This window comes from Micropterus salmoides, unplaced genomic scaffold (genome assembly GCF_014851395.1).
Source record: "Micropterus salmoides isolate LMB-PRFRI ecotype aquatic unplaced genomic scaffold, ASM1485139v1 Ms_hic_scaffold_18, whole genome shotgun sequence".
Classification (NCBI taxonomy): Eukaryota; Metazoa; Chordata; class Actinopteri; order Centrarchiformes; family Centrarchidae; genus Micropterus; species Micropterus salmoides.
In genome coordinates, this window is record NW_024040928.1 from 32096762 (window position 1) to 32117670 (window position 20909).

General features: G+C 45.1%; 2 protein-coding genes across 5 annotated transcripts; one reads left to right on the forward strand and one right to left on the reverse strand.

The window, feature by feature from the left end:
• The first annotated feature begins 996 nt into the window (after positions 1–996).
• ccr6a (chemokine (C-C motif) receptor 6a) lies at positions 997–9440 on the forward strand. Of its 4 annotated transcripts, none has more exons than XM_038727630.1 (2): positions 997–1694; positions 6952–9440. In XM_038727630.1, exons 1-2 carry the CDS (start codon positions 1560–1562, stop codon positions 8095–8097), a joined length of 1281 nt encoding a protein of 426 aa, XP_038583558.1. In that variant the 5' UTR covers positions 997–1559; the 3' UTR covers positions 8098–9440. The 4 variants fall into 4 exon arrangements, with proteins under 4 accessions (XP_038583558.1, XP_038583557.1, XP_038583560.1 ...); XM_038727629.1 differs by having other exon boundaries at positions 998–1694; positions 6949–9440; XM_038727632.1 differs by lacking the exon at positions 997–1694 and adding an exon at positions 5850–6691.
• A 4209-nt stretch (positions 9441–13649) lies between these two features.
• On the reverse strand, positions 13650–16860 carry LOC119909410 (kelch repeat and BTB domain-containing protein 11-like). Its single transcript, XM_038727633.1, has one exon. It carries the CDS (start codon positions 16441–16443, stop codon positions 15259–15261), a length of 1185 nt encoding a protein of 394 aa, XP_038583561.1. The 5' UTR covers positions 16444–16860; the 3' UTR covers positions 13650–15258.
• Between the last annotated feature and the right edge of the window lie 4049 nt (positions 16861–20909).

The window sequence follows — 20909 nt, forward strand, 5'->3', positions numbered from 1 at the left end:
CTGCCTCAGATTTGTGAAGTGATCCTCTGTTTGGCATCAAGTGTTTGTTCTGAGCAGAAAGAAAAGTTTCAAACCACATTAACTTTCACTCAGGAGCAAAAATCAGCCTTTAACGCTGAAAGAAATAATGATTTGACTTTTATCGTGTTAATTATTGATATCGAATGGCATGAAATATTTTTATTGTGATAACATTTTTGGCCACGTCGCCCAGCAGAATTGTGGACTCGAGTCCCAAATATGATGACTTTAGATTCAAAATCGCTTCACTTGGACTTGATGCCCAAATATAAATTATAATCAAAAAAACTCATCAACATTTAATTCATGAAGTTATTGGACTTTTGTTGCCTGAAACTGTCCCTCTGCCTGTTTTCTGTGCAGGTTAATCAATAAAAAATAATTTCAGTTTTAACTCTCGTTTAGGACTTGAGACCTGACTCGGACTTGTTTTGTATTGCAGGTTTTCTGAAATTTTATGTTTAAAAATGAAAATAATATTTAATATTGAATTAATATTAAATAAATATTAAATGAATGATCATTAAATGTATTTAATATTAAATAAATATTAAATATAATATTATTTTTGAATTACAAGTTTTCTGTAATGTTGTGTTTAAATATACAAAATAATATACAAAATTGAATTAATATTAAATGAATTATTATTAAATGTATTTAATATTAAATAAATAATAAATATTAAATATAATATTATTTAAAAGTTTTCTGAAATGTTTAAATATGCAAATGAGGTTTCTAATGCGATATGCATCATATCTATTTAAAGAGCTGAAATCTGAACTGTGGATTAAATCGGGTTTAAAATGAAAATTCTGGATTTCTCTTTTTATTACTCCATAAACAATAAAGAAACATTTTTGTAATCAAATGTTCTGTAATTCAGGCTGTGAATGAAGAACAAACCTTCAGACTACAGTCAGGAATAAACCTGCTGAAGAGAGAACATTTTCAACACTGCAGGTGAACAGGGTAAAAAATGTCTCACATTAAAACTGTGAATTTAGGAGAAATCTGCACAGAGACGAACTTTTGTTAAATAATGTGTTTATTTAGTCTCTTCTGAAAGAAGACGTGTTCAGGCAGCTGACTGAGCTTCTGTTAATGTGCTCAGTGTGACCCAAGACCTAACAGAGTTCTACACTTCTTATATTTTATATTTCACTCACTGGGAAACTGAGAGATTAGTGTAAAACAAAGAAAGCGGGGAAATGAAAATGCAGAAGGACTGAAAAAAGAATTTCGCTGGTTTATTTACATGTTTGTGAAATTAGCAGTATTGAAAGCAGCTGAATCAGCTGATAGCAGTTCCTGTTAGCAGCTTTAGGAAATCTGTCTCATCTTTAAACACAACCCTGTCACATCTGCTCACACACACACACACAGGTGTGTATATGTGTGTGATTATTAAAGCTTTCAGATCAGCCAGCGGCTGCAGGGATTAAACTTTAACCTTAATGAGCAGTTTCTGAGGAAACCTTTAACACCAAAGAGAGGTGACAGAGCGAGCACTGCTGAAACAGAGAGAGAGAGAGATGAAAGAGGAAGACGTTCAGAAACACACACACACACGTTTCCCGTTATCAGCAGTGTGTTCAGCGAGCCGCCGCCGCACCATCACCTCCTCCATCACCTGGCCGAGCGACGAGGGAAACCAGCAGCTCCCAGACGTGAGTTCTGCTTTTCACTCCTCGTTTTCTTCGTTTTCTGCAGTTTCTTTCTGGCTCGCAGTCTGACCTCCGCCGGCTACTTCTGCTTTCTGTCTGTCTGAAAGATCTGAAATGATGCAGCTCCCGTTTATCTAGCTCAGGTTTTTGGTTCTCGTCTCCTGACTTTGGGGAAACGTGAGATGATGTTATCTGTCCAATCTGCCTGATAACATCTAACGTCGTCCCACGAGGCTGCGTTTAGTCTTTTTATCTCTAACAGGATGTGAAGTTTAAAGAAAGATGATGTATTCAGTTTAAACCACAGAAGAAGTGCCAAAATGCTTCACGTGAGCCGACGAGCAAACGTTAATATCAGCTGCTGCAGACGGACAGAAAGAATCTCATTTCACAGTAACCCTCCAGTTTAACATTAAACAGAGCTGCTACTTGTACACAAATACTGCACTAAGGTATACGCTCTACAGGCTTGTTGCTTTTAAAAGAAACTGTCTGCTGTGTTTTGACAGGCGTTTAGAAGAATAATAATAATACATTTCATTTGGGGGACGCCTCTGTATTATTATTATTATAACTAATAATGAGATAAAATACCTCGTTCAGGATCACATTCCCGTCTGTGAGCTCTGATCAAAGCTCTCAGCGTCTGTTTCTGCCGTTACACCTGCTCACAGCGTCTGCGGCTGTTTGAACCTACTTAAACCTGCAAGCAAAACGAGCTCCTGTCAGTCTGACGCAGTGAAGTGCATTTATTAGCCAGGTGAAGCGGCTACATCACACACCTGGTACGAGGGAGCGAAACTGGAACGTGAAGAATAGTTAGAAAACGTTGCTGCAGCTGAGTTCACGGCAGACGTGTGACGCGCAGGGAGCCAGCTGCACAGCTGCTTTGTTAGACATCCTGAAATAATAAAACAAATAAAACTAGAAGTTTCAGTGTCTGTGACCCCTGACATGAGTCACAGGACGGGACTCTCTGATTGGTTAGCGTACAGAGTTGATTGATGATGAGAACGTAGAGTGGAGCCCCCTGAAAACTGACCTCGTACTGTTACCGTACACAGAACAGATAGCTAGTGCAGGAAAGTACTTGTACACACCCACAGTACAGCTCAGCTGAGGGTTTCAGGAAGTCCTTAAACACACCTGCACAGGTGACAGGGCAGGTTGATGATGTCGGTGTTGGTGAGAAAGCGAGCGCTGGTTTAATGTTTCTCCAGGTGACATTTGAATTACGGGAAGTCAGAGAGGACAAACTGAGCTGCGGCTTAATGTTTGCATCGTGTCCGGCAAGCAGAAGTAGAGAGCGGGAACACGAGGCGTTTGAGGAACTCGCCGCTTCTAATTAAACTAGTTTGTTATCTGCCGCCTGACAGAAGAGCGAAACCGCGGAACAGGGTTTATTTCTGAGAGCTTCATGTGTAGAAAGTTCCTGAGTGTTTACAAGCAGATTCCAGTCCGTAAGGCCAGATGTCATGAAGTCAGAGTTACTTTATGAGGATTATTAAAGCAGCTTCACACCACATCCAGCTGAGGTTTGGAACAACAGCTAAACTGCAATGACCAAGCACAGTTAAAGAGTCCTGGACACTGAGGCGGGTCAACAAGCGATACGATGCTGCAGAACGAAGCTAGCTGCACCTTTAACAGCAGAATAAAACCACACAGATGCATAAGAACAGTGTGGACGTCACAGCGGCTGCAGCCACAAACACACACGGGCTGCAGAGCAAAGAGCGCAGCCGACACACCGCAGAGACCACACACTGCATTTACTCATCGAGCTGACGCTGTTATCCAAAGAGGCTTCCAGCTGCTGTACATGTCAGAGGTCGCACGCCCCCGGAGCAACGAGGGGTCTCGCTCAGGGACACGTTGGTGTCTCACAGTGGGAATTGAACCCGGGTTTCTCACACCAAAGGCGCCTATCCACTGCTCCATCACCTCCCCACCTCGCTATGTAATGCAGTGGTTGTATTTAATGAACGCCATCGTGTGAGTCTGTGCAGCCCAAAGTCCAGAAGTCTGCGCTCAGGTCAACTTGTTTGCTCCACCATTCTCAGTCCCACTAGAACCAGTCCACCTCCAGACTGGTTCTAGTGGTCGGGGTCTGACTGCAGGGTCGGGGTCTGACTGCAGGACTGCAGGGTCGGGGTCTGACTGCAGGACTGCAAGGTCGGGGTCTGACTGCAGGGTCGGGGTCTGACTGCAGGGTCTGGGTCTGGCTGTAAGGTCGGGGTCTGACTGCAGGACTGCAGGGTCGGGGTCTGACTGTAAGGTCGGGGTCTGACTGCAGGGTCGGGGTCTGACTGCAGGACTGCAGGGTCGGGGTCTGACTGCAGGACTGCAAGGTCGGGGTCTGACTGTAAGGTCGGGGTCTGACTGCAGGGTCGGGGTCTGACTGCAGGACTGCAGGGTCGGGGTCTGACTGCAGGACTGCAAGGTCGGGGTCTGACTGCAGGACTGCAAGGTCGGGGTCTGACTGCAGGACTGCAAGGTCGGGGTCTGACTGCAGGACTGCAGGGTCGGGGTCTGACTGCAGGGTCGGGGTCTGACTGCAGGACTGCAGGGTCGGGGTCTGACTGCAGGACTGCAGGGTCGGGGTCTGACTGCAGGACTGCAGGGTCTGGGTCTGACTGCAGGGTCGGGGTCTGATGTGATCTTTATCTCCAAAGCTGAACCTCTAATAAATGGTCTGACTGAAATGTGTCTGAGTTATGCTGTGATTATGAAAATCATTTGCTGAGATATACGCGCAGGTATTTTCCATAATGATTAAAAAGGGCCAGTAGGGCTTCGTTTCCCCTGTCAGTGCATTAAGTCCATATCGGAGCATACAGAAGGCTAATAAGCTGAATTATTCCTGCACACGTCCTGTTTGTCTGTTATCGTTCACACCTGCGGTCTGACGTTACTAATCGTGCTTAGAATAACTTATCGCTTCGTGAACTCTTTGCGACGCAGGTCAGAAGCTTAAAGTGCTGCACAAACTTCTGTCGGTCACCGAGGTTTCGTTTCCCCACGTGGGTCCTGATGATGCAGGATCACAGTCGTTAAAGCTGTCCAATCAACAAGCGACCTGTCAGTCTGTGTAACGTCACGGTTACTCCTCTTGGTTCGTGTGTGAAACAGGAACCGGACCAGGACTAAAAGTGAAGATCTGTTGTTTCAGGAGGTTTATCTTCTGACCGGACTCGGCGTCTCTTTGCGTTGTTCCTCCCCGTTCTTCTTCCACTGATCTGAAATCATGAAAATCTCCCTAAACGTCTTCAGCAGACCTGTGAGCCTTTGCCTGATCTGCAGGAGGCACATTTTAATCGAAACCTCAGAGAACAGAAGAAACCACATGAACTGGGTCACTCAGTGTTTCAGACTGAACTGACCTCTTTTTCTGCAAACTTCCTCTGAGCGTTCAGACACCTGAGAACAAACATTCACACGTTCACCACCTCAGGCGACCACAACTGGAACATTTTCATCACTTCTTACCAGCTCTGACATTTCTGCTGCTTTCGTAACATTTAAATATCGTGTGTAGATTACTCTGGTGGTTTTTACATCAGACGAATAAAAGTCAGAGTGAAAATGTTCATTTCTGTTTTCTGATAAACATCAAACAGGATATTTCAGCAGGTAGAAGATCCAGAATCTAAACTAAATTCACAGGACTGTCTGAGCTGCACACACACTTTAGATTTTACAAATGTCTGCTGCTGTTTAAAAGATGCAGAGTCTGATCGAACACTCGTCTTCAGCATCAATCCCACATTTCACACATTCTTCTTCACGTTCACATTAAACCCTTTTATATGAAACGATCCAGCTGACGGTGATCATCGTCTCTGTGATGGAGGAGGTGTTGGTTGTGTGAGACAGAGCTTAATAAAGCATCTCCAGGTGGAGCAGCGTGAAGGCAGCCAAGAAACTGAAGAAGAAGAAGAAGTTGTCCTCAGGTGGTGCACACAGAACGCACGCCGCTCTGCATTAGACTGAAGCCTGGTAGCAACGTAATAAAAAGTAGGGATGAGATATAGCATTAATTATTATACCAATTACCAACCACTTTAGCACTATTCCACCGACATGAAGCTCCTTAACGACACTAAACAGAAGCAACAAACCTCTAAACAGATTTATTGGTCAGGACTTAGAGTCTCAGGATCTCTCCGTCCACAGAAAGTCTCTTCTAGTCCTTCTGTCATTAGGCCTTAATTGGTTCTTAACTGGAATTCAACCCAGTGAAACAGGCTCCACGCTGGGCTCTGACGCTGACCTTGACTCTCAGCTCTCCAACAAAGCCATAAAGTGATTGTTACATCAGATACCATCTGTGAGGAAATCAGTATTAAAAATATGGAGACGCTAAATTTAAAATACGGTCAACACACAGCGAGCTACTGTGGCTGACTGACAGCTAGCTCGTTTGCTTACAGACAAAATGTTAATTTAAAAGATGCTTTTGTTCAATGGGCTTCTGTCTGTGGAGTGATTTATAGAAGCCCTATGGAGACGCAGCTAATGTTGTAGCTCGCTCCCTGTCAAGTCGCTTATAGCAGCTTTTGTGTTCGAGTTTAACTTGGATAACGTGGATTTAGCCTCCATGAGTGAAACAAAACTACAGCTGACACCAGGTTAGACAGGGTTCACATTCTTGCTGTCAGTATGACAAGCTGCTACCTGTAAACTGGTTCAACAAGCTGTAACCTCATGATCAGAGACTCCATCTCCGCATTCTCCACTGAATTCCTCAGAGGGTTTAACTTTCAATCTCTACAGCGTCGGGACTCCAGTTGTTGTTCGTCGTCACGCTGAGAGCTTTACTTCTGCTTAGCGTCCGGCTTTAACAGTCAGCGTCAGTGTTTGACTCAGTTTCTAAAGGTACAGTGTGACATTCAGTGAAATCCTCTGCTCTTTCTTGCGGAGAGGTAAATGTGAAGCTACAGCTGGCTAGCTTAGCATAAAGACTGGAACCGAGGGGAAACGGCTAGCTCTGTCCGAAGGTAACGGATTCCACCTATCAGCACCTCTAAGGCTCACTGATCAGCACGTTAATAATCGATTCATTCGTTCAAAAACCAGCTTGAAGGCGAGTTACACAGTTATGGCTGTCAGTAAATGTCCCGCTAATCTTTGTTTTCTCTCTTTATCCCCGAAAACCAAAATCTTTTGCTTGATTTTCCAAACGTTCAAACTTCAGAGTGAATTCATGAGAAATCCTCACAGTTTAATCTTCTGTCTCTGCTCGCTTTGTTTACAGCAGAAGAAGAAGATGGCCGACTACTCATACGACCAATTAAATGACACCCTTAATGACACCTATGACTATGGCAACTGGGTTGGACCCTGTTCTCACCAGAAAAACCACAGCGTGGAGCTGGTGGTCGGCCCGTACATCCACTCCATCATCTGCATCCTGGGCTTTGTGGGGAACAGCCTGGTGATCGTCACCTACGCCTGCTACAAGAGGGCCAAGTCCATGACCGACGTCTACCTGCTCAACGTCGCCATCGCAGACCTGCTGTTCGTGGTGTCGCTGCCTCTCATCGTCCACAACGAGCTGTCGGAGTGGCCGATGGGGAACACGGCCTGCAAGCTGCTGCGCGGCTCCTACAGCGTGAACCTGTACAGCGGCATGCTGCTGCTCGCCTGCATAAGCACCGACCGCTACATCGCCATCGTCCAGGCACGCCGCAGCTTCAGACTGCGCTCGCTGCAGTACAGCCGCGTCATGTGCACCATCGTCTGGGCCTCCGCCTTCTTGCTGTCCTTCCCCACCTTCTACTTCTACAGCAGGTATGAGCCCTCCCACACCCTGGAAGCCTTCATGGAGGACACGATGGTGAACCAGACCTCCGAGGCTCATCATTACGTCTGTGAGTTTCAGTTTTCGGACAACTCCACCGCCTGGATGACCAAGGTGGCGGTCCCCAGCACCCAGCTGGCCGTGGGCTTCTTCCTTCCGCTGCTCATCATGGTCTTCTGCTACACCGGCGTCATCATCACCCTGATGAAAGCCAGAAACTTCCAGCGGCACAAGGCGGTGCGGGTGGTGCTGGCCGTGGTGGCGGTGTTCATCATTTGCCACCTGCCCTACAATGTCACGCTGCTGTTCGACACCGTCAACATGTTCGGGGAGCAGACGTGTGAATTTGCGGACGTCATTCTCACTGCCAAGACGGTGACGCAGACCATTGCCTACCTGCACTGCTGCCTGAACCCGGTGCTGTACGCCTTCGTCGGGGTGAAGTTCAGGAACCACTTCAGGAGGATCGTCCAGGACCTGTGGTGTCTGGGGAAGAGGTACATCGCCCCACGCCGCTTCTCCAGGGTCACCTCCGAGATCTACATGTCCGCTCGCCGCTCGGTGGACGGATCCAGCGACAACGGCTCGTCTTTCACCATGTGAGGACGCCCGGCGGGCTCGTCCGTCTGTTGTGGACCAGGAACTTCCCCCCCTGAGCCCAAAGATCTCTGGAGCTCAGCTTGGGGCCTGCTGGTATCTAAAAGTCCAAACCTGACCCGAGCCTGTAAATCATTTTGTAATCCTGTGTTGTAAATCAGAGGGGTTTAAATCTGCAACAGTTCTTTCATTTTTACTTTTTTAACCTCTTCAGGACTTAAAAAAACTTTTGAAACGAAACAATCTGATAAGGAAACGTCCGTCTGGCTGAACTGCTCACAGCTCCGAGACAAACTGACCAAACGTCGCTTTGCTTTTAGAAGAGCTGAGTGCCTCTGTCCTAGAAATGATGCCCACACGCCTCCTGGATCTGAAGGAAACCCGTCTGCTGTCGGGACTATCTGTATTATTATTTTGCAGTTCAGGAGGTTTCCGTACTGTGCGTGAGCCGAAGGTCAGAGGTCAGGGTGGCTGGTTCGTCAGCAGAGACCCACGTGGTGTCAGCCTGAGATACTACACCACTTTGGTTCAGGAAAGACTGGGCTTTGGGTTCAAGACTGGAAAGGTCAAGAAGTCCAGTTTAGTGCTTCAAGTCTGTCATTGAACCATGAAGACCCCTTATCTTTCCTGAACCTGAACCTGAACCTGAGGACGGACAGTGGACTCAACAGGGAAAACCGCAGTGTGACAACCACGTATCTCCAATTTTCCATTCAGTTTCCACGAGCTTGTTGTGCTGACGTCCTCCTTCAGGTCTTAAATGATTCATTTTAAAAGAAGAATCGTCAGCTCACAGGGCAACAAGTTCATCTTTGGAGATACGTGGTTTTTACTGGACGGGGGTTGTATTGCTGGTTTTTGAGAATCCGTATGTTCAGAGATGTAACAACGTCTCGGCCAATTAGATCCTTATAAAGAGGATTCTGTTCCTGCTGTGGAGAGAGGTTCGATGTGACCTTCAAAATAAAATCAAACAGATAACTGACACAGTAAAACACATTTAAAATCACTTTTAGACTTTATTCAGCAGTTTCACTCTGATCCGCTCTCACTCAGCAGCTTCGCTTTAAACTTAATCAGCTGACAGATTATTGTCGGGATTAAAACCTGGACCTGGAGCCAGCTGAGAGTCTGAAGGCTTTGGATTTTGTTTACATGTTAAAGTGTCAGACTGAACTCTGTAACCTCAGGTGAACTGCCTCGCTTTGATTTTACTTTCTGCTTCCTGTAATCGCTCTTTATCTTTTAGTTTCCTGTTCCTGTAATATTTGAGTTATGTAACATTGAAACTGATGAATGTGCTGTTCATATCTGAGTTGGACTTTACACAATAAATGTTTTCATTCAAACTCTTTTTATTTGTCTCGTACGAAACAAAGAAACTTCACCAACTCTGTGTTTCTGACTCGTCCACAAAGATTGATTTCATGACGAGGTCTCACTTTCAGCTCTGTCAGGAGGATCACTGCTTTTATTTTGAAACTCAGTTCACAGTCCATTGAGTTCAGTGATCTGAAGACCTCCAGCCCCCCGTTTCCAGAGAAGAAAAACGAATGTATGAAACGTGTGAACCCCAAATTAAACTGAAAATAGCACAAAGACTCTTATCAGACGCTGAAAGTGAGACCTGGTCCGGGATCTGAGGAGACTGCTGGAGTCTGGAAACTGGAACCTTCTCCTGTTCCTGCAGTTCTCAGCTGCTCTTCAGTCTTTGTCGTATTTGACGTTTGATAATGCAGCAAAGGTTTTCACTGGCTGACAGTCGGTCTGCAGACGGTTTCCTCCTCAGATGGTCGAGTTTCTCTCTCGGCGTTGTCCCCTGAGTACAGAGCTTTCCTCTGGCGGCTCTGGACACTGGGAGGTCGTTCATTTTAGGAAACACTTTATTTTCATGTAACTTCTGTAGATAATAAAATGAAGCAATATAATTATAGAGAAGAGTTTTGTTGTCAGCTAACTTCTGCTTTGTGATGACGGTGCAGCTAATGAGCCAAAGCTCCGCCCCCAGAGGCCAGAAACTCAGGACCAGCAGCTGCACGTCCTGCTGGGACGCTGAACAGGTTTCAGGTCCAGAAACTCAGAGAGGACGGAGACAGTTTGTCAGCAGGAGAGACGCTTTATTGATTTGTGCAGAGTGCAGAGGCTCCGGTTTAATCAGTGACTTCCTTTCTTGGCTTTTCTCTTCTGTCTCTTCGCTGTTTTGTTATGTTTCATAAACTCTCTTCTTTCTTTCTGGCACCAGTGATTCTTGTTCCTTCAAGCCTGCTGAACTGTACCAGCCTCCCGACTCATTAAGAAACCAGTCACATCAGGAGTCCAGCCTGCGGGGCGACCCCCCCCCCCCCAACACACACTGTGGGTTATTATATCAGCGCTCGCAGTTAAACCGCCGCCCTGCACATGAAATATGAACGAGTCTTTCAGATTGTAAACAGTCGACAGTTCATCACATTCAGGCTGAAACACAGCGGCTCAGTCAAACTGCCGGCTCAGACTCCACAACGTCCCTGTCCCTGTCTCTGTCTCTGTCCCTGTGTCTGTCTCTGTCCCAGTCTCTGTCTCTGTCTCTGTCCCAGTCTGTCCTCTGTCTCTGTCTCTGGCTCTGTGTGTGTCCCAGTCTCTGTCTCTGTCTCTGTGTCTCTGTCCCTGTCCCAGTCTCTGTCTGTCCTCTGTCTCTGGCTCTGTGTGTGTCCCAGTCCCTGTCTGTCCTCTGTCTCTGTCTCTGGCTCTGTGTGTGTCCCAGTCTCTGTCTCTGTGTGTGTCTCTGTACCAGTCTCTGTCTCTGTGTGTGTCTCTGTCCCTGTCTCTGGCTCTGTGTGTGTCTCTGTCCCTGTCCCTGTCTCTGTCCCTGTCTCTGTGTGTGTCTCTGTCCCTGTCTCTGTCTCTGTCTCTGTGTGTGTCTCTGGCTCTGTGTGTGTCTCTGTCCCTGTCCCTGTCCCAGTCTCTGTCCCTGTCCCAGTCTCTGTCTCTGTGTGTGTCTCTGTCTCTGTGTGTGTCCCAGTCTCTGTCTCTGTGTGTGTCTCTGTCCCTGTCTCTGTCTCTGTGTGTGTCCCAGTCTCTGTCTCTGTGTGTGTCTCTGTCCCTGTCTCTGTCTCTGTCCCAGTCTCTGTCCTCTGTCTCAGTCTCTGGCTCTGTGTGTGTCTCTGTCCCTGTCTCTGGCTCTGTGTGTGTCCCTGTCCCTGTCTCTGTGTGTGTGTCTCTGTCCCTGTCTCTGTCCCAGTCTCTGTCCTCTGTCTCAGTCTCTGGCTCTGTGTGTGTCTCAGTCCCAGTCTCTGTCCTCTGTCCTCTGTCCTCTGTCTCAGTCTCAGTCTCTGGCTCTGTGTGTGTCTCTGTCCCAGTATCTGTCCTCTGTCTCAGTCTCTGGCTCTGTGTGTGTCCCAGTCTCTGTCCTCTATCCTCTATCCTCTGTCTCAGTCTCTGTCCTCTGTCCTCTGTCCTCAGTCTCTGGCTCTGTCTCTGTGTGTGTCTCAGTCTCAGTCTCAGTCCCAGTCTCTGTCTCTGTCCTCTGTCTCTGTCCCAGTCTCTGTCCTCTGTCTCTGTCTCTGTCCTCTGTCCTCTGTCTCTGTCCTCACGTTGAGATCCTGTTTCCTGCAGAATCAAACCACACGTCTGCAGGATCAGAGCGGCTTTAACCAGGATGAGGTTTACTTCAGAGCAGCAGAGAAACTGCCGGCTCATCAGCGTTTAAAAGTCTCCTCACAGTCTGAGACTCTGGTTTAATCCTGCATGGAAGAGGTGGGCGTAGCCATGGTGACGTCACCCGTTGGTTTGTGGACCGCCATGTTGAGTTTTTAGCACCGGACGTGACCACATTTGGACGAGACAGCGTGGCTCAGTGTGGAGCTGGCCAGCTAGCTCAGCTATGTGCATCTGTACGTTCAGCCTGCAGGTCAGTGTGACCCAAATCTGATTTTGCCCTAAAGCCTCCCCTGCTTCCTGGTCTCTGTTCCTCTAAATGGGACCATAATTTACTAAATGAACATCATGCTGTGTTGAAGAAGACTTGAAACTAGCGACTGAGACCAGAAACTCATCAGGAAAGTGTTTACTGAGGGAATAAATCAGCTGACAAGTAGAAACATTTTCTCAGAGACGTGAGGTTTCCTCTGGTTACTTCAGCCCCTGTAAAATATAAATAACAAAACATTCTAGATATTAATGTTTTCAGCTGCATCAGATGGAAGACGTGTCTTGAAGCCGCTGCTTCCATCAGCCTCACGCTCTGAGACCTGCTGTCAGCGTTCAGGTGTGGAACAGGTTAGTTTATCATCTGATAATTATTTCAGAAATGAGCGAATCAGAAGTGGAGACGTCTGTAAACCATAATCCATCTGCAGGTTCTGGCTCCAGCGCCGGAAGTGGACTCAGGTCACGTCACCGTCATCAGATGCGTCCTTCCTTTAAATGACAGAACGAGACAAAGACGTTTCAGCCGTCAGACAGAAAAAGAGCAGCTGTCCTCTCCACAGACGACGACGATGATGATGATGATGAAGCTGCTGCAGGGAGGCGGCTCAGTTTGACCTTCAGACTGAACAGATGGACTCAGCTGGACCTGCTGTGTCTGTTTCATGTTCTTATGTCCTGGTGGGGACTCGTGTCTGGGTCCAGGTCAGAATCAGGTCCAGGTTTGGGTTAGAGTTCATTTAGTCACTGAGAGGTCCCCACAAGGCTGTGTGTGTGTGCGCGTGTGTGTGATGTGTTCAGGGACCTCTCGGTGCGATCATCATCAGCACGCTGCTCAGCGTCTCCGCTGGCAACAGGACCGGTTCTGTTTAAACTCTGTGGACTGTTTGTGTCCTCGGTGCTGCAGCTGCATGGATTATTAATAAAAACCTCATCCTGTGCCTCCAGTGAAGTTATACTAGTACATCATATGTACACATGCAGTACAGTTTTCCTCTTTATAAGGCTTTTAATATTAAAAACTGTATCTCAAAGTCTTTTTAAAATAAAACTATGTCATAAAATTATGACTTTATCTGAAAGTGTTAGATTTTTCTATCAAATTGGAATATTTCAGCTTTTTATTGTAAAAGTACAAATTAATCTTCAGATATCACAATGTTTTCTGGTGCAACATTAACGTCCAGGTCCAAATATTAAAACTTTTAAACTTTTATTAAAAGTTTTAAATAAATTTAAAACTCCTTTTAAATCTGATGCTCTGACATAGATTAATATATATTTATATCATAAATAAAGCAGCTACAACATGTTTATGCATCAAGTATAATATATATAATATATAATAATATAATATATATGTAATTATATATATATAATATATTATATATGTAATATATAATATATAATATATAATAATATAATATATATTATATAATATATATATATATATAATACATATAATAATATATATATATAATAATATAATATATGTAATAATATAAATATATATATATAATAATATATATTATATATAATAATACATATATAATATATAATATATATAATAATATATAATATATAATAATATATATATATATATATATATAATAATATATATAATAATAATTAAAATAAAGCTCTGACGGCTGTTTTACTGCAAATGAGTACTTTTATTTGATGAAGTACATTAGGCAGATAATACTTGCATTGTAGTATTGCTACATGAGTACATGATCTGAATATTTGTATACCACATTCAGAAACACTCCCGGAGTTCCCAGCATGCATCTCTCTGCTGCGACAAAGGTCCAGTTGTTCAGACAGAACCTGGTTACCATGACGGCTGCATGCATCATGCTGCGTTCTCATTGGTCAGTTAGTCACCGTGTGACCCGAGGTCTAGATTCTGGTCCGGACCCTGGTCCTGTGTGAGCTGTGGTCACATCAGACTCAGTGTTAAACCTTCATGTTCAGACTGAAACCAGCTCCAGACTCTGCGGCTCAGTTTGGTGCCAGAATCCAGTCAGACCCACTTTGGTTCATGTGTCACTAACCAGGCCTGGACGAAGTACTCGGATACTTTACTTAAGTAAAAGTACTAACACCTCACTGTACAAGTACTCTGTTCCAAGTAAAAGTCCTGCCGTGGGAATGTTACTGAAAGTATGTGAGTGTAATCAGGAAATCGACCTCTGACTGTTTTATTATGATATTTAGATCATTTTTATTAATGCTTTCGTGTAAATCTGGATTTTCCTGCTGTTTGTTGAGGCTGAACTGTTCAGTTTAAACCTCAGAATGATTCAGACACATTAAAATACTCAAATCTTCACATCAGATGTTTTAAATGGAAGAATCCTCGGGTACCTGCTGAACTTTAACTTGAGCTCTAATTTAAACCTGAACTTCCTCTGCGCTGTTCAAAGGCTGTTTAACGGTTACTAACTATTCCTGTTTTATTGGTAACAGTGAGTCTGATTCTTAGTATTTATTTACTAGCAGCACAATTATTGGTTAGTTAGGGGTAACCGTGCGTCACCCTGAAGCACTTTGAGTTTCTATGATACAAGTACTGCATGATTATTGTTATTACTAGTAAAACAGGATTATGTAACAGTAACTTCTAAATAAGAAGCCCAGAAGTTTTTAAAGACTAAAGGTTAAACGTCAGCAGGAGCCAATCGGCTGAGAGCCACAGACAGGAAGTGGGACAGACTGAGGGACGGACCGACGGGTTGCTGGTTTGAGTCTGAAGAAGAAGGTTTATGTTTGAACAGTTTTGTGAAACACATCATGAATTCACAATAAACCAATCAGGACCCAGATTTAACTTTAACATCTGGGTTTAAAATCATCACGTCACGTTGTTTTGCTCCTCCCATTTCTGTGATAAAGGGGGCGGGGCCAAAAGTACCTGGACCAGGTGGGGAAAAGATTCAGGTTTGTTTTACCTGTTTTCAGAAGGTCGGGTGGGCGGGGTTTAAGTGTACACTGTGTGTCAGCTTTCAGGTATAGTTTAAGCCCCGCCCACCCGAATCCCCTGGATCAAAAACTGCATCAAGGTTCTCAAACATTCACTTCCGTCCAGAGCAGCCGGATCCGGACCTCTGGGGTCCAGATCTTTAATCTCATGTTTTCATTAAAGGAGGTTTTGGTGAAAGTCAGACCGGAAGGCACAGCAGCGCGGCGGGAAGGCGGGTTACTGGTCTTAGTCTTTAGTCCGGGTTCTGGACCAAAGGGGGTTTATCCCGGGGCAGATCATTTGTTCAGAGAGAGGACGAAGGGCACCAGGGTTCCTCTGGCCTCTGCGGGGGAGGGCAGCACATCCGGCAGGAAGCCCTCCCGCTCCTCCCGCACCTCGAACCGCAGCGTCTGGCTCCGGTTGACGCAGTAGATCTGGTCCCCGAGCACCGCGCACCGGAACGGCAGCGGGTTGTGGAGCGGGAAGGAGGTGCCGCCGTGCCACACCTTCACCACCGTGTTGTACTTGTACACGCTGACCCCCGCGCGCTCCCGGTCCACGTCGAAGCGGTACACGAGGCTCCGGTGCGCCACCATGTCCGTGGAGCGCCGCCGGCTCTCGTTGAACGGACACTCCTCCCACTCGTCCCGGCGGGAGTCGTACCGCAGCAGGCGGTAGAAGAGCGAGCCCCCGGACACGAACAGCTCCCCGCCGCAGGAGGTCGCCTCGTGCGCCACCGCGAAGGAGCCTTTGGGCAGCGGGGCCGCCGGACTCCACCTGTCCGCGCGCGGGTCGTAGCGCTCCACCGTGAACAGACACTCCCCTCCGATGGCGTACAGGTAGCCGTCCATGGAGACCAGCCTGAGCTGGCAGCGGGGCTGGGTCAGCGGGCGGATCTGGCTCCACAGGCCGGTCAGCGGGTTGTAGCAGAAGACCCGGTCCGACGCTTTGGAGCGGCCGTCCCCGTGCGCCCGGATCCCCCCCGCCACGAACAGGTAGTTGTACATGGTGCACATCCCCGAGCCTTTGGCCGGGACCTCCTCCGGCAGGCCGGTCAGCACCTCCCACTGCTGGCGCTCCGGGTGGAGGCAGAACACCCGCCGGTGGTTGGAGTCCTCCGGGGCGGCCAGCAGCGGGCTCTGCGGCCGGCTGTTCTCCCGGCTCCCCCCGCGGTCACACACCTCGCTGGTCTCGGCCACCGCCAGCACCTTCCTCCCCTCCATCCTCCGGGCCAGGATGTGCTCCCGCTCCCCCGCGGTCAGCCGGCCGTACACCCCGGGGCTCCGCAGCACCTGCAGGTAGTTGTCGCTCATGTACCGGTAGACCCGGTCCCTCTCGCGCTGCGATCCGCCGCTCTTGGCTTTTGTCAGGAGCTCGTAGCAGTTTTCTGCGCTGATCTGCTGCGACGTTTCCGCGGCCCCGGAGCCGAGGTGTGAACAAAGAGCCCCGGCGGACCCCTCCTCGCCCTCACTGGCCTCCATTTGTTCCGGATGTGCTGCGGATCAGATCGATCCCGGTCAGAGACAATTATGCGTCTGGAGATCCAGACTTCTTTCTCTCCTCGCCACAGTGAACGCCCCTCTCACTCCTCCTCTTCCCCTTTATTCCCTCTGTTGCTCCAAGTTTCCCTTCTTCCTCTTCACACACAGACCTGATCCGCGTCCTGGTCGATAAACGTCCCTTCCGGATCCCCCATCCTCCGCCGCTTCACCGGGGCGCGGCGGCCGATGAAGCGGGGCTTCCCCTCCTGCTGTCAGGGGAGGTTTGCTGCAGAGCCCGGAGCTTCTCCGCGGACACAAAGGCGCGCAGTGACCGCGGGCTCGGAGCTCCACACTGGACTCTGTGTTCCGGAGCTGACGCCCCTCCGACTCTGAGGAACCACGAGCCTCTGCAGAACCTCGAAGGGTTCCTGCTGCTGCAGAACCCGTCGGGAACACAATGCGTTCTTTTACCGCAGGTTCTACTGCGGTACTGACATATATTACTACAGTGAAAGTAGTAATACCACAGTTTAAACACTCAAGACAAGTAAAAGTACTGCATTCAAAATCTATTTAAAGTGCTGAAAGCAAACGGCCCATGAGAATAATCATATATTAAAGGATTATAATGATTGTTGATTATTGGTGTCAGCTCAGTTTAATCTGTAATATCATTTATCAACTGATTGCATCAATAATCTCAATCTGTAACTCAAGTATTCAGATGCATGTAGTGGAGTAGAAGTACTTGAGTAAAGTACACAAGGGCTACCTCAGAATTGTACTTTGTGACAGTATTTGAGTGTGAATTGCCCTGAAGTGGGACATTTTTTGTTTTTCAGACTTCTGTGGCATATTGCGATGTGAATATATTAATTATATTAAATCAACACCCAGCACCATTTTAAAAACCTCAGGATGTGTCCTAAACAAATCAAAAGACAACATACAGATAACACTTTCCTAAAGGAAATGACAGACAGACGCTTCCTAATATAAAATAACCTTTATTCATGTAAAATATTAAAACTTAAGTTAGTAACTGGCTTGATTATGGATGAATGAAACATTAATGACTGAACATCAACTAATAATATGTAAATATCATATGATCGTTTTGACACCAGCCTGTGTTATGAAAAGAGTTAAAAGCACCATCAGAATTTCTGACTCTAATTTATTTTACTTCACAACAAACACAAACAAAGGTTTTTATCCTGCCTTCTGTTTCTCACTCTGCGTCTGAAAATCTCTCCGTGTCTTTCTCTGCTTTGCCATTTGAAATACATTTAAATGAATGAATCATTAGATGCATAAAATTAAGTGTATTGGTTTTATTGTTTTTTAAATTAAGAGCTGTTTTTTCTACTCCCTTCACACAAACATCCCCCGAAGAATAACAATTTCCCATGTTAAACATGTCGTACAGCATTCTAATACCTAAACACTGAAACCCTGTCAAAAACACTTTTTTGTACTGTCCCACATTACGTAAATCAAACTGTCCCACTTTTCAAAACCACATTTCCTGAAGTGGGACACTAGAAAATTTGATAATAATATAAAATATATAGTTTAAATGTGTAAAGTTAGGTTATTTTAAATAGACCTTATCGTCCTTAAGTTTGTCAATATGTCACTGGTCTTTCCACCAGGTGCCTCCTCCTGTTTGATGATTGCTCCACCCTCATGTGACATTCACCACAGCTTTGGCTAACCAGTACTTTCACTGGTATTCCTGTATTTATGGGGGACCTCCAAACACCAGACCTTAAGCGTCCCACTTTAGGGAAATCCACCCTAAATGTACTGAGTTATTTTCCACCAGCTCAGAAAAAACAGTTTTGTTGGCGACATCAGATGTTTTGATCCAAGAATCTGATTATTGGAGTTCTGATTAATATTTTCAGTGATTCATGTGTTTTTGAATTGATTAGTTTGGTCTTTGTAAAATGCAGCAGAATCAGAGGTGCGTTTACTCAAATACTGTACTTATTAATTAGAGGTACTTGTACTTTGCCTGAGTATTTTCTCCTTCTGCTTCAGTCAGATTTTTACACATAAAGAGTTTCTAAAATCTGATGTTTGGATCTAAATGAAACTCCGGCAGTTTATAAAGTTCAGCTGGCAGAAATTTAACTGGAAACTAATTTAATAATCTTTGAAGTCATTTAATGTAAAAACATTTAATGTGAAGATTTTCTGTTTTTCCTTTTTATTATTTGAATGTGTTTGAATCATTCTGAGGTTTAAACTGACAGAACAAACATGTGAAGGAGCCACCGAGAAAACATCTGACAGAATAATCACTTAGTGGAGGAAACAATCAGCTGACTGATGAAAATCAGCAGCTGCAGTCTGAACCTAAAGATAATCATCAAGTAAAGAACCAGTACTGTAGTACTGTAGTGCAGTACTTTAGTACTGTAGTGCAGTACTGTAGCACTGTAGTGCAGTACTTTAGTACTTTAGTGCAGTACTTTAGTACTGTAGTGCAGTACTTTAGCACTGTAGTGCAGCACTGTAGTGCAGTACTTTAGCACTGTAGTGCAGTACTTTAGCACTGTAGTGCAGTACTTTAGCACTGTAGTGCAGTACTTTAGTACTGTAGTGCAGTACTTTAGTACTGTAGTGCAGTACTTTAGTGCAGTACTGTAGTGCAGTACTTTAGTGCAGTACTTTAGTGCAGTACTTTAGTGCAGTACTTTAGTGCAGTACTGTAGTGCAGTACTTTAGTGCAGTACTTTGTGACTTCCAGCTCGTCCAGATGTCAGAGCAGCTGCTGTGCAGGAGGCAGATCTGAGAGACGAGATGTGAGAATCTGAAATCGATCACAAAGCAGTCTGAGTTTCAGCCTGGCTGCACAGATGAACCCGTTCTTTACGTTACAACTCAGAAGGAAGAAACTTTCAGAGCTTTAGACTAAACAGCGAGCTGCAGTTTGAAATGTTTTCTTATCAGTTTCACAGGAAGAGGAGATGAAGGAAGCAGATTTAAAGGCAGCAACAGCAGGAGGAGTTGATAAGGAAGCAGAACTGGAGTAAAGGACGAGAGGAGACAAACACGTCTGAACAAACGGCTCCATCTAGTGTCAGAAACTCAGAACCACAGAGACTCTAACAACCTGCAGGGACGTTTTATGTTTTACTTTATTTATTGATGGCCAGATGAACTTCATGATGTGTGCGCATGGTCTAAGTCCTGTATGGTCCGAAAGAAGGACGACTGCTGGATGAATAAATAATTAATAATTAATCAAATTATTATTATTTTCATTGATTGATATTTTAGTAATTGTTTTGTTTTTACATTTGATATTGACTTCTTTTAAAAAAAAATTATTATTATTATTTTTTAATCAATAATTATTATTTTTTTGTCTAATACACCCACACACACATTTACGGTATTATGTATTTATTTTATTTTTAATATATTTTTATTTTTTAACACACACACTGTTTTATTTATTTATTTAAATTTTTAATATCTTTTTCTTTTTTTAACACACACACACTGTTTTATTTATTTATTTAAATTTTTAATATCTTTTTCTTTTTTTAACACACACACACGCTTTGATTACTTGTTTAATGAAATGTATGGGGTTGATTGTTCCTATGTAGTTTGTATGATGCTTTATTGTTGTTACACATTCATGCCAATAAAGCTAATTTGAATTGAATTGAATTGAAAGGCTGTTGGGGTGCAAAGGGGACCCAAACTGAACAAGGAAAACTTTTAAAAATAAACAATTAATAATAATAATAATAATAATAATGAATCCCCCCCCCCACCGCTGGTAACAATTCTCAGTGAGACCTGCAGGAACCTTAAAGCTGACTCCTGTTCTTCCTCCTTAAGGTATCGAACATCAGACAGCAGCTCTTCTCCTCCAGCTGCTGCAGAGCAACACGCTGCTTCATGCTGAGGCCAGTCTTCTCTCTGGGTTTGGTCTCTAGCAGCTCCGCCAGGTTCTGCTCTCTGACTCAGGCTGTCTGCTGCTGTCTGCTGGTCAGCAGCTCGTGGTCGAGGCTCTGAGAGGAACTGGACTGTTTCCAGGTGACAAATGTCTTTATTTATTGGATTTAACCAAATCTAGACTGATGGAGCGAATAACTTGAAACACTTTAGCTCTCAGGGTTTTAGAACTGATACTGTGAATATTTCTTATTTATTTATTTGTTGTATTAATCTAGACAGCGTGTTATTAGCACTTCTAATACATGTCTAGTATTTGCATAGTGTCATGGCCGCTGTGTACAAGCTTCAGAGAGCGTTTCACATATCTGCATTACTTCTTATGATTGTACTGATTTGTACTTTTCTCTGGCAGAGACTCCGACACACATCCTTATTATGGAAATACACTTTATGGCTGTTTTAAAGTCAGACAGAGAACGAGAGACACAGAGTCAGAGATCTGCTCTGTTTTTGCACTGAAGGTGTTAAATAAAGTTGGTATC

Coding starts and splice junctions, on each gene's coding strand:
- LOC119909410 (XM_038727633.1), bottom strand. CDS start 16,443: ATGGAGGCCAGTGAGGGCGAGGAGGGGTCCGCCGGGGCTCTTTGTTCA.
- ccr6a (XM_038727629.1), top strand. CDS start 1,560: ATGAAAGAGGAAGACGTTCAGAAACACACACACACACGTTTCCCGTTA. Junction 1,695..6,948: donor GAAACCAGCAGCTCCCAGAC/GTGAGTTCTGCT, acceptor CTTTGTTTACAG/CAGAAGAAGAAGATGGCCGA.